The following is a 13,699-nucleotide window of genomic DNA, read 5'->3' as shown; positions in this document are numbered from 1 at the left end:
TATAGTCCAAGCAAGCGAGTTCGTTGTGTGCGTCGCACAGTGCTTCGAATGTATGGGACCTTGGGACAAAAATCATAACTTCCGTTTTAGGCGTTTTACCTCAATGATGTTTATAGGACAGTTGTCAAGCATCATTAGGGTTATTATTGACATAAATTACCTATATGATAAACGTAACCGCATAAGTAACATAAGCGCCAATTTGTGTATTTGGTTAACAATCGCTCACTCAATGATCTTATGTCGGCTGTTAAACAGCAGTAACACTATAAGTAGTCTTTACAATGTTTATTCAACATTTAATCCACCCAGCATACAGCGAACATTCAGAGATGCTTGTTAGGCGTTTGTTTGACAGGATTGCATGACGTGTAGTTTATAAACTGTCGAAGACAAGTTGTAGGTGCCGTTATTACTTATGATAACAAATGTACAAAATAGTAAGCTTTGTTCAGCATTAATTCAACAAAAACACATGCTGAACACAGTCTGTTTAAGTGTTTGGTTCAACTAAACTAGACATCATATTTATTTATAGAATTAACTGTATAAACGTACAAATAAGTATGTTCGATGTTTCTTCAACATTTATTTTATAATGGAAAAAGCAAAAAACATTGGTAGTTATATACGCACTTCAACAGATGCTCATATCTGGATGCCTAGGATTTTGAAGCTTCATTATTAAGTTTTAATTAATCAAACATTGTTGCGATGTCGAGGCTTGAACTCAGGACCTTCTAATTTACAGGCGCATGCTTCTCCACTGCTCTAACCAAGGTTATACAGATCAGCAGATAAAGAGTAGTATTTTGAGATATAATAAGATAATCGAACAGATTATCGTACATACGTTGGCTAAACATTGTCCAAGTATTTTGCGGTGTATGTAAACATCATTGTTGAACACTGCTTGTAAAAAGGTCACAAACGCAAGAATTTTTCAAGCTACAGTAGTTTCTCGATTTTATCACTGTTCGTTTTAATATCGCTTCATTATTTCACTCTTGATTTTAGCACGATTTTCTGTTCGATTTTATCACGCCACAATAATTATTTGAATTTCATTCTTTTTACACTTAAAAATAAAAAAAAATACTGTATCAGCTTTATTACAGTTTGATAACAGATGAATAATCACCTTATGAAAACATGTTGTTGAATTAACACTGTGGAAAGGCTATTTTTGGAATGACGGTGATCATAAGTAATAAGGACTTCTTCAACTTTTCATCCACAATTTAGACAAGCTTCCACTCATTATATATCTCTGTTAGACAAAAGCTAAACAAGCATTTCTGAATGTTCGATAGATAACTGGTGGTTTACTTGTTGAATCCACATTGTCGAGTCTATTTATAATGTTATTAATATTTAGTAATTGAATAAACGTGTACTATACTACGTAAATTAAATGGTTTATTATTGAACAGATTCTCCGTTTCTGAGCGAATAAAGCTTGAATAATGTTTTTTTTTTACCAAGGCAATTATTAAATAACCAATAGCTGAATAAAACAGATCTAAGAAACTTTTCTCAAAAGTGTTCTTGGGAAGTTGAACAATATTTGTGATTGAGTATTTTAATCTTAATCAGTAAAATTGGTTACTACCACACTTATGCAATTTACAACTATATTTAAAAGCTTTTATATTACGGGTTAATTGAATTCAAAGCAAAAATATCTTTGTTGGGGGGAGAATTTCGGGATTCTGGCGATGGATTAACACCTCTTTTCAGCAACGGTAAACGCAGCTTCAAGCTGAAATTTATTTTTGATTTTAATAATTTTTGTTTCATTTGTTAGATTATTAATAATGGGTCTTACATTTTGGTGTACCTCGCTGGCTAACTCCTTCCAACTAGAATTCTCAAATTCTCCCAGCAACCTAATTCCTGTTAGACCAGATAATTATAAGTATAATTCACTTTTTATTATTTCACTTCTTTACCTTCCGTTACGCTATTTAAATCAAATAATTCACAGTTTATTTTAGTTTTCCGCTACTTTCTGAACACCTGGCTTTTTAATTTCTTTTCTCGTTTTACTTCTACCTTTTAGTTTCTTAGTTTTATTTATTTTCCACCCGTTGACAATGTACGCCCTGTCAACGTGATTTTCGTACATTGCGAAAGGGCGAAACCGGGACTCACCTAGTATGCGCAGGGTTCCCAGTTGGTTCGCGAACATCCCCCCTCCCGTGTAGTTCCGGTTCGCTTGAATTTTCATTTTCTGGAGCCCCTGTAGTACCTCGAACATCTAGGATTGCTAGCTTGGTCGCTGGCCTGCTGAGTATTCCCCTCGACGTCTTCACTACAGCTCTGCGGACTTGACCGTCCTTACCTTTCACAACTTCCACGACTCGTCCTCGCAACCAACCATTGCGAATCCCTTCCTCAACTACCACCACCAAATCACCCGGCATCATTGGTTTTACCGGTTGAAACCACTTCGTGCGTCTTGTCAGGGTGGGCAAATATTCATTTACCCAGCGTCGCCAAAATGTATCTACCAGATACTGGGCCAATTTCCAGCTATCCCTTAATGTGCTGTGATCTACGGTCAACTCTTGACTAGGTTGGTTGATTCCCTGGGTACCATAAAGTAGGAAATGGTTCGGCGAAAGTGCTTCCTGGTTCACACTATCCAGGGGAATGTACGTTAGCGGTCTTGAGTTGACTATTGATTCGGCCTCAACAATTATGGTTTCGAGAACCTCGTCACTTGGATGTCTTGGATGATGTGCGATTGCTGCCATCGCAACCTTCACCGAACGGACCATGCGCTCCCATGAACCTCCCATGTGGGGCGCCAAGGGTGGGTTAAACAGCCATTTCGTTTGTGAATTCGTGAAGCTCTGAGCGCAGTCCTTGGAGATCTTCTGCAGCTGCTCTTTCAACAGATTGTTAGCTCCGACAAAATTGGTTCCATTGTCTGAGCAAAACGTTATTGGTGAACCTCTTCGAGCCACGAAGCGCCGTATGGCCATGACACATGATTGTGTTGACAAACAATGTACAACTTCTAGATGTACTGCCCTTACTGACAGACACGTGAACAGTGCTATCCAGCGTTTGACTTGACTGCGTCCCTGTTTCACGTACACTGGACCAAAATAGTCTATCCCAGTGTGCGTAAACGGTCGTACAAACCCGGTTAGACGAAATTCAGGAAGTGCTGCCATGATGGGGACTTGTGGTGCTGCCTTTCCTATTCGACAGTGTTGACACTGCCTGGCTATTTTCGAGATTACTGTGCGAAGCCGAGGAATTCGAAAACGTTGCCGAAGCTCGTTACAAACTGTTTCATTATTCTGATGCAAAAAACGTTCATGGTAGTCCTCCACCAGTAATTTCGTGACCTGATTGTTTCTTGGCAGTAAGATAGGATATTTCATGTCCAGAGTAATCCTTGGTGCTGCGATGATTCGACTATCCATCCTTATTACTCCATCTTCATCAATTTTCGGTGACAGTTTGTATAAAGGGCTTGATTTAACAATCAGTTTCTGTTCCCTGTCCGGATTATCTCTGTTGTAGACGAGCGTTGTGTATTCATCCGGATACTCATGCATCTGCACTTGACACCAGATCAGAGATTCTGCCTTCTGCAATTCTTCCTGCGTTAATGGACCTTCTACTTTCCAACCGAGGAATAGCTTTACTGCCCGCACAACGTATCCCGCGGCCCTGTTGAGCCTCGACCATTTGGAGAAACGGCTGAAGTCAATCAACGGTGTTGGTAAAGTCCGATGGTGTAGGAAGACGTTTCGCAAATCTTCCGACGTCTCAAACATATGATCGGTTTGCTTCAGCCAACTGTTATCCGGATCCCTTAGAAACGTCGGTCCTGCGTACCACCAGTCTTCGGGGTCGAAACTGGGTCCATCTCTCCATTTAGTAGCCTGATCGGCGACATTTATCTTGGAAGGAACTTTGCGCCATTCGTTGATAGTAGTTGTGCTCAAAATTTCTCCCACTCTAAACCCGACAAATTGGTGGTATCGTCGAGTTTCGGATCTGAGCCAAGCAAGTACGGTCGTCGAGTCCGACCAAAGGTATCGAGCGACAACAGGTATTGTCAGCGCTTTGCAGATACTATCTAAAAGACGGGTACCAACTAGAGCTGCTTGTAATTCTAGCCGTGGTATTGAGAGCGGCTTTAACGGTGCCACTTTCGTCTTTGCCGATATCAACGTGCACCGCGGAACTCCTGAACGCAGTGTGCTTCGTAGGTATGCCACGCAAGCATATGCATTCTCGCTGGCATCGACAAAAACGTGGATCTCTGCATCTTTCGGATGAGCTCCCGTGTCTGCGAAGAAGCACCTTGGAATTCGAGCATCTTCTATCTTCTTCAGCAGACCGCTCCACCTTCTCCATTCTTCCAGAATTTCACCGGAAATGACATCGTCCCAACCTGCTCCGGTTCTCCAAACCTGCTGCATGATGATCTTTCCGTGAATGGTGAAGTGCGCTACCAGTCCTAACGGGTCGAACAGTGACATAATTGTACGAAGGACTTGACGTTTGGTTGGTGCGTCAGGCCTTTCAATAATGTTCTGAATCTCCTCTTTTAAATTTAGTTCGAAACTGAAAACGTCTTCAGATGGCCTCCACACCATACCGAGCACTCGCTCTACGATTGTATCTGGACTTAGAGACTTATGATGGTTCTTATTCACTTCTCCTACGCGTTCAAGCACTTCGGCGGAGTTGGACGAAAAGTTGCGGATTTCCATTCCAGCCAAAGTATGAACATGTTTCACCTCCTGTATTAGTTGAACTGCTTCCTCTACCGTGTCTACGCTGTCGAGGTAGTCGTCTACATAATGGTTCTCGATGATTGCCTTCGCCGCGTTGGGGAACTGTTCTGCGTGCTCCTCCGCATTCCGGTTTTTTAGATACTGTGCGATACATGGAGAGCAGGCAGCGCCGAATGTAGCGACATCCATCACAAAAATCTGCGGCGCTTGTCCTGCGCGTTCTCGAAACACGAACCTCTGCGCTTGTTGATCCCTCTGACGAATAAGGAATTGGTGGAACATTTCCCTAATATCTCCACTGAAGGCAATTGATTTTTGACGGAAGCGTAGCAGCACGGTTGGTAGTGCTGTTAGAAGGTCCGGTCCTTTCAGCATCCTATCATTCAACGACACACCCTTTACTCGTGCTGCAGCGTCCCAAATCAATCGGACTTTTTCCGGCTTCCGCGGGTTGCGTACTACTCCTAGGGGTAGGTACCATACGCGCCCTGACTCCGTGGACTCTAATTCCGCTGCAGTGATTCGATGCGCATATCCTTTTTCGACGTACTCTGATATTTGTTCTCTCACCTTTCCGTCCAGATAAGGATCTTTCTCCAATTTTTTCTCTAATGCTTCCATACGACGAACCGCCATAGGAAAACTGTCAGGCAGACATGGATCATCGTATTTCCACAGCAAACCTACTTCAAACCTTCCTCCGACTCTTCGTGTTGTGTTCTGCAATATTTCCAAAGCCCGCTTGTCTTCCTCCGATTGTGGATTCTGCTTTATTGTAGCCTCTTCTACCGCCAAAAACTGTCTGAACAGATCGGTGAAATCTGTGTCTTCTTGGCTTAGCTTCACGTGTGTGTTCACGTATCCGACAGATGTCTTATTTACCAGATGAGTGCCATAAACACTCCATCCCAGCCGGGTTTTTGTTGCGATGAGATCTCCTGCAGCACTTTCACGATTTTTAAGCGAGCTTATCAGTCGAGCGTTGTCTACGCCAATTATGAGCCGAGGAGAGACGCTGGTATAACTCTTCAGGGGGAGATGCCTTAGTTGCGGGTGTGTTTCACACAGCTCTTCGTAGTCCACTGTCTGAGATGGAAGTTTGAGGGGGCCTACTGTTTTGGCTTTTAATAGGAAACATTTCCCATTATTTCCCCCGGCTATAGTGACTTCAATGCGTTGCGATTCCTTTTCGATCCTTGTGACATCTCCTGTCCATCCTAAAGCCAGAGGTTCATTAGGTCCTTCAATTCCAAGAAGATTTGCCACTTCCGCCTCCAGCATAGTCGACGACGAGCCGTCGTCTAGAAAGGCAAACAATTCAATGCTTTTGCCATTTCCATATAGCGTCACGGGAAGGTAGCGAAGTAAGGCATACGATGTAGTGGCGTGATGATGCTGGTAGGTCACATTTCTGACGGCCGAAGAAGGCGACTGAGACGCGCTGAGCTCAGCCTTTCTAGAGTGCAGCAAAGGGTGATGACGCATTCGACAATCTCCGACTCCACATTCCTGTTTCGAGCGACACGGCCACGTGCGATGAGGGATCAAACAGATTCGGCAAAGTCCTTTTCGCCTCATAACTTTCCAGCGTCCATCGAGATCTAGCTGTTTGAACTCTTGACATTCTGCAATGCGATGATCGGTTTTGTTGCAGTATGTACAAGGCTTGAGAACTACTTCAGCTGGTTCCTTTTGGTGTGTAGAGCTGATGTGTTTTGATCCAGATGTCGATGGAGTTTGTTGATGCACGAACAGCTTCTCTCTTGACATTTTGTCCTTTTTCGGCTTCTCCAATCTGCTGGAACTCGACTGCGCTGGATCCATGTGTAGGGTAACGTCACTTGCCATCGTCACCAGGTCCATCATGAAATCATTAAATGCTCCCAAATCAACAGTCTGATACATCCTTTTGTGGGATGCCCACTGTAGTTTCAAGTTAGGTGGTAGTCTGTCCACCATCTCCTGCAACAGCATAGGGTTACTGATATGCTGCCGTTGATCGGCTAGAATCATGTGTTCAACCAGGTTCCCTACTCCCATCCCAAATTTGATCAAGGTTTTGAGATCATCACCTTTAGGGGAGGGAATTTCACGCAATCGCTTTAACAGTGAATGAATTATAACTTCGGGCCTGCCATAGAGCCGGGCTAGTGTATTCATCACGTGGGGAACAGACTCAGGAATCAGCAAACGACTGCGAACACTTTCTAGTGCATGGCCACGGAGACATCTCTGGAGTCTTGCGAGATTCTCAGAATCATTATACCCACACGCTTCGGTCGAATTATTAAACGAGCTGAAGAATAGTGGCCAATCCTGTGGGTCACCTGAAAACGTAGGCAACTCCCTCGGAATGACTTGACGCGCAGCTAATTGTTCAGCAGTTGGTGCAGTTCGTCTGTTTGACGAAGGAGAAATTTGAACTGGTACTGCCTCCGTTAAACTCGAAGATGGGATCGGATGCTGCCCTAGTGGTTGTAACGGCGCTGACGAAATTGGGACTTGATTCTGGTGAAATTCGGTACTGTTCAAAGGGTGTGGCTGCTGCGGTTGGCTCCACTGCGCCATTCCTGAAGGCCACTGTTGCTGATAATGGATCACTGGTTTTGACCCTAACTTGTTATATCCAGGAGGTGGTAGCAATGCTGACTGATTCCACTGCGAATACTGCTGGAAACTTCGTTGTGTCGATGGAAACTCGTTCGAACTTCTAGTTGCCGTATGCCCCGTCGATGACAAAACTGGCTCGGCACACTGTTGTTGATGGGATTGTGATGTACTTGTAGATGGTACTTGTGTTGGAGGCAAACGTTCAGACAACTTAATTTCGGATAGTTGCTGACCAACTTTGGGCCCCAGCCTTTTCCCCGGTACACCCGACTTGTGATATTGCATTGGATCTAACTCGCTAATCGGTTGTGAAACACTTGCTTTTGGAGGAGGTTCCCCTGTAGTTGACCCTTTACATGGTAATCTTTGTTGGGCTATCTGACTTGATACTGTTAGACTTTTATCCCTAAGTTTAGATGCTATTTGAACTTTAGGAATGCTTACATTATCGGTTGGTGGCTTGGGTGTGCTTGTTTGGACAGATTCAGCAATAGATTCTAGTCTTACATTGGAAACGCTAACACTATCTCTCACCTGGTTGCTAGTAGACTGGCCTGCACCACGGGATGTATCGATATGGAACTCATAAGTGGACATATCTCTGGTACGCGAGTTCGGATCGGACACTGATCCCACTCCGGCCAAACTAACCGGTACACTCGTCTTCTGCTTTGGGACACCTATGTTCTTCAACGCCGGTCTTGACGTCGACGTGGCTGGAATCTCGGGATTACCGCTTTGAATCTCTACGTTGCATGTCGACTCGAAGATTTGTGGCTCATTCGCTTCCTCCGTCCGATTCGAGGGTCTACCAACAACATCGTCACTCTGGCTTGTCGAACCAATCCACTTATGTGTGTTTGCGTGAATCACTCTGGCGCTTACTCTGCTTCTAGTACTTCGATTCTCCTCCTCATCTAGCAGCTGAGACTCGAGGGCTTCGAGCTTCTGCTTTTCAAAATCAGCTTCTACCTGTCTTCGTAGTCGCTGAAACCTTTCAGCATCCTCCAATTCCTTCAGCCGATTCTGTCGTTCGGTTTCCAACTGTTGGAGACGTAATGTTAGCCGGGCCGCACTCAGGCTACTGCGCGTAGACGTACTTGTTCGCTTACTGGAACGTTGTGATGAAACTGTGATAGCTTCTAATCTCTCGATGCACCTCTGACAGGTGAAACTCCGATCCTCGTCGGCAATCGAGTCTCCTACTTCTGCACATGCGAAATGTACATAGCCATCACATTTATCGCATTGAACTAAATCGTCGGCATTGTCCGGGCGATCGCACAGCATACAATGACTTGCTGGATTCATTATCTGTATACTCGCCGCACGCAGGATCTAACCACAAAATCTTGAAGATTGTTGGGGGGAGAATTTCGGGATTCTGGCGATGGATTAACACCTCTTTTCAGCAACGGTAAACGCAGCTTCAAGCTGAAATTTATTTTTGATTTTAATAATTTTTGTTTCATTTGTTAGATTATTAATAATGGGTCTTACATTTTGGTGTACCTCGCTGGCTAACTCCTTCCAACTAGAATTCTCAAATTCTCCCAGCAACCTAATTCCTGTTAGACCAGATAATTATAAGTATAATTCACTTTTTATTATTTCACTTCTTTACCTTCCGTTACGCTATTTAAATCAAATAATTCACAGTTTATTTTAGTTTTCCGCTACTTTCTGAACACCTGGCTTTTTAATTTCTTTTCTCGTTTTACTTCTACCTTTTAGTTTCTTAGTTTTATTTATTTTCCACCCGTTGACAATGTACGCCCTGTCAACGTGATTTTCGTACATTGCGAAAGGGCGAAACCGGGACTCACCTAGTATGCGCAGGGTTCCCAGTTGGTTCGCGAACAATCTTCACTGCCGTTTTGACCCATTTAAGTATTGTTGAAAAAGTGATGAAACAAGTGTTGATAAAAAATGTAAAAGATTGTTATTCAATTGTATGTCGCATATGGAACAACAGAGTCTGGATCAAGACAAACAGCTCATCTTCAATTATTATAGAGAGGCGCTTTGACAACCAAGCTTCAAGTTTGGTTCTACTTGCTAGGAAAATGCCATGAAAGTGAGGAACAAAAGCATTGCTAAGAACAGTATGCAACATTTGTTCATCACTTTATACAACTTATACTTATACTTACGTTCAACTACCACGGCTGCTGTAAAGCTTTAGTAAAGCAGCCAAGTTTACTAACCGCCTACAATTGCTTGCATGCTCTGCCCCACGATACAATTACATAATTTAGGTGGGAATGAATATGTGCAAAATAAAACATCAATAATGCTTTTTTAGGAAGGAATTTTCCAATTCGGTTTAAAACTCCACACATAGAAGACATTTTACTAGCGACTATCTGTATATGATGATCCCAGGATAAGGTAGAGTCAAAAAGAACTCCAAGATATTTGAAGCAATCGACTTTCTCGATTATATCATCACCTAGTACTAAGCGTGGTAAAGCTGGGATGGTTTTCCTAGGGGATCTAAAGACCATGAACTTAGTTTTATGAAGATTTAAAGTGAGGAGGTTTTCTGCAAAATAATTTTGGAGAAGTAACAAGTCGTCCTGCATGCTGTTTATAATAATATTAGCATTAACATTTGGATAAAACAACGCCGTATCATCAACAAACAACCTAGGAACTCCAGATAGATGCAGTTTGCAAATGTCGTTAATGTAAATGAGAAACATTAGTGGACCTATGTTGCTTCCTTGTGGGATGCCAGTTCTAAGCGATTTGTAAGAGCTTTGCGAACCGTCATGTGAAACAAATTGTTTCCGATTTACTAAATAACTGCTTAAGATGTTGTTAGCTATTCCTCTTATTCCGTAATGATCCAATTTTCTCAACAAAATGCCATGATCGAGAGTGTTGAAGGCTTTGTTCAAATCCAGAAACAAAGCTCCAACCATTTTTTTAGCATCTGTTTCTTGAAGGATTTTATCCACAAGCTCTGCTATAGCTATGGTTGTACTGCTTCCATTACGGAAACCATATTGAAACGAATACAATACATTATGCCTCTCAAGAAAACTCACAAGCCGATTGATTAACAGTTTTTCCAGAATCTTGTTAAACACAGAAAGGGTCGAAATAGGACGATAATTATCGATTCTACGAGTGTCACCTGATTTGAATACCGGAACCACTTTTGCTGATTTTAGACACTCTGGGTATGAACCTGTTTGTATCATTAAATTGAATGATTCAGACAAAATCCGTGAGAAAGAATTCGGATTGTTTTTTTTATTCTAGCTGGAATGTTATCAGGGCCAGGACTCTTGTTCACTTTCAGATTGATCAATAAAATAACTTCATTCTCTGTCGATGGCTGCAAATAAATTGAATCAGGAATGGGAGTAATTCGTCGCAGTGGATTTCTAGAAGTAGAACCAATTTTTTCTGCTAGCTTAGGACCAACTTCCGAAAAGTAGTCATTAAACCTTTCACAAATTGAAGCGCTTTCAATGGTGATGACGCCATCAACAACCAGAGAGAGTTTAGATTCATTTACAGATTTCCCCAATATTATATTCTTCCACATTTTAGAAGGTCACATCGTAAAAATACCTATCGAGATCTGTGTTCACCTCTGGCGATTTTTCTTTACAAAAATAAGTTTTCCCATAGTAAATCCCATACAAAATTTGAACGGCTGGCGCTAAAATATAGTTTCTCCGATCGAGCTGAAATTTTGCATAGTTGTTATGGGACCTAAATGCAATCCAAAAAGTGGACTGGAGCGAGAATCTAAATCTTGTCCCACACTAGTGCCCATGTTTTTTTTTCTTTGAGAATACTAATTCCTTGATATTCTTATCACAGAAAGTGATTTGAATAGGTACTACTGTATTTGGCTTGTTACTATGATACAACCTCGCAGCAGACACAATTGAATCATTAGGTAAATCCACGCCAAGGTACGCAACAGTTTTTTCAACCAATGGCATTACACACTCGTTTGGCACTTGTGGCAAACCTAGCAAGATTGCATTGTTCGATACTGACTTGCGATCATATTTATCGGCGTTAGATTCAAGTTGATAAACAATATTAGCCAGTTTAGAATGAGAGCTAGATAAATCATTGATTTATTGTTTGAGACTTCCATTTTCAGCTTCGAGATTCTTAAACTCTTAAACAATGTTATCAAATTTTGCAGATAGAAAATCTTGCGAGCAGTTACTAAACGCACCTCGGATTTCACATTGACCATTTGTTGAGTGACAATACTAGCTACAGTAGCCTTCAATTCAGAAGCAAGAGTGTCAATCATTGATGATCGCTTGTCCTGAACCTCCATAATACATTAGTATATGTCGGAACAGTTGATGGTACAGAAATACATGGCAGTTCTCATTTTGCTAACAGCACTACCAGTGATATTTCTACACTTAAAGTGAGCAATAGAAAAGCAATACATGCATGTGACGAACTTCTTTGGGTCAGTTTCATTTTATCGGCATACCACACTGCAAACGACCTCGCTTTCCATAACGATCAACGGCTTAAGTTTCAAGTGTTGAGAAAGAAAACAGAAAACGAACAACAAATAAGATTTGTTTTTTTTTTCTTTTTGGCTTATTTCTTATAAGGAATCAGTCACCCCAAAGTGAGAAATCGAGACACAGAAGCAACTAATTGTCCATAGTAGATTCGACAGATCAATAAGCAATGAACATCCCGATAGTCATGTCTATCGACTTTTTCTTAGAGAAGACTTGTACTCGAATGAACACCCAGCCTGTAGATTAATTTTCAGCCATCAATGAATTAATCATTTCTCCATTCGTGTATCGACGATAGTTTACGCGAAAGGGAGTCAAGGAAATTGATAGGAAGATCCATGGATCTCTTTATTTGTTAAAAGCATTTCATAGTAAAAATCAATGTGAGCATAAGCATGCGGTGAGCAACGAAATGAAATCAACTAACATTAATTCATTTCGTAGTCAAATTTAACCATGACAAACTCTTTAATATAGAAATACCTAAAACCGATTACATATAAATTTAAACAAACCATTAACTATTCTAGGTCTGCCTCCCAGCTCGAGGGGTGAATCACGCTGCCGGAAAGCGCTGCACTGTCACCGGTTACGGTTACATGGGAGAGGCCGGACCAATCCCATTGCGAGTCCGAGAAGCTGAGATTCCCATTGTGAGCGATGCCGAGTGCATCCGGAAGGTAAACGCCGTCACGGAAAAGATCTTCATCCTTCCGGCGTCGAGTTTCTGCGCCGGAGGTGAGGAAGGGAACGATGCCTGTCAAGGAGATGGTGGTGGTCCCCTGGTTTGCCAAGATGATGGATTTTACGAACTGGCTGGGCTTGTGTCGTGGGGATTCGGATGCGGACGGGTTGATGTACCAGGTGTCTACGTGAAAGTATCTTCCTTCATCGGATGGATCAATCAAATCATCAGCGTCAATAACCTATGATCTGCAGAATGAATCGACTAACGCACCACATCTCCTGAACTACTGTGTAAATTAAACTAGAACAATAGTTTAAATAGATTCTAGGTATTTAATTTATTTAAGATAATTTATTGATTTGTATTAGGAAAAAAAAGAACTAAATTTTAGTACACTCCTAGATTTCAACACTACTTCATCCTAAAAAGGGTTTATATATCTCACACGAAACCAGATAATATATCTGCCTACATCGACTACACACTTTCAAATTTGGTTCAAATTTGCAAAGATTTCTTTACCTAAGAGTATCGTAGTTTTTATCGTCGCCTGTCGTGGAAGGATCGAATTTCAGTCTAAATTTTAGAGCTACATGAGTAGTCACGACTGTAAATTGAAAATTTAATTTGAGGTTCATCTAGTTCAATAAATGTTTGTAAGATCAGACTTCCTTCTTGTGCATATTCATTGACATCGATAGAGAACTATTGAGAAACTCCCGCTGACTAAACTTAATTAAATTGGCTATTATAATCTTAGAATATAAGCAATTTGTATTACTTAATAGTTTCCTAAATATCTTCTTTCTGGCGTTACGTCCCAACTGGGACAAAGCCTGCTTCTCAGATGAGTGTTCTTATGAGCACTTCCACAGTTATTAACTGAGAGGAGCTTTCTTTGCCGATTGACCATTTTTGCATGTGTATATCATATCGTGTGGCAGGTACGAAGATACTCTTTGCCCTGAGAATCGAGAAAATTTCATTCACGAAAAGATCCTTGACCAGCGGGATTCGACCCCACGACCCTCAGCATGGTCATGCTGAATAGCTGCGCGTTTACCGATACGGCTATCTGGCCCCCCTATCATCCAATCTAACTCTTTTCAGCA

At 41.8% G+C, this 13,699-nt stretch overlaps 1 protein-coding gene across 5 annotated transcripts in view; it reads left to right on the top strand.

Moving 5' to 3' along the window:
- The window catches only part of LOC110678733 (serine proteinase stubble), a 75,946-nt gene extending 62,692 nt beyond the window's left edge, over positions 1-13,254 (top strand). For all 5 annotated transcript variants that reach the window (XM_021852001.1, XM_021852003.1, XM_021852000.1 and 2 more), the window contains one exon: positions 12,430-13,254. In XM_021852001.1, coding sequence (XP_021707693.1) covers positions 12,430-12,831 — 402 coding nt within the window. In that variant the 3' untranslated portion in view covers positions 12,832-13,254. The remainder of the gene's footprint in view (positions 1-12,429) is intronic.
- Positions 13,255-13,699: the final 445 nt, after the last annotated feature.

The sequence above is a fragment of the Aedes aegypti genome, chromosome 3 (genome assembly GCF_002204515.2).
Source record: "Aedes aegypti strain LVP_AGWG chromosome 3, AaegL5.0 Primary Assembly, whole genome shotgun sequence".
NCBI classification, from domain to species: Eukaryota; Metazoa; Arthropoda; class Insecta; order Diptera; family Culicidae; genus Aedes; species Aedes aegypti.
This window is presented reverse-complemented; position numbering and strand designations above follow the sequence as displayed.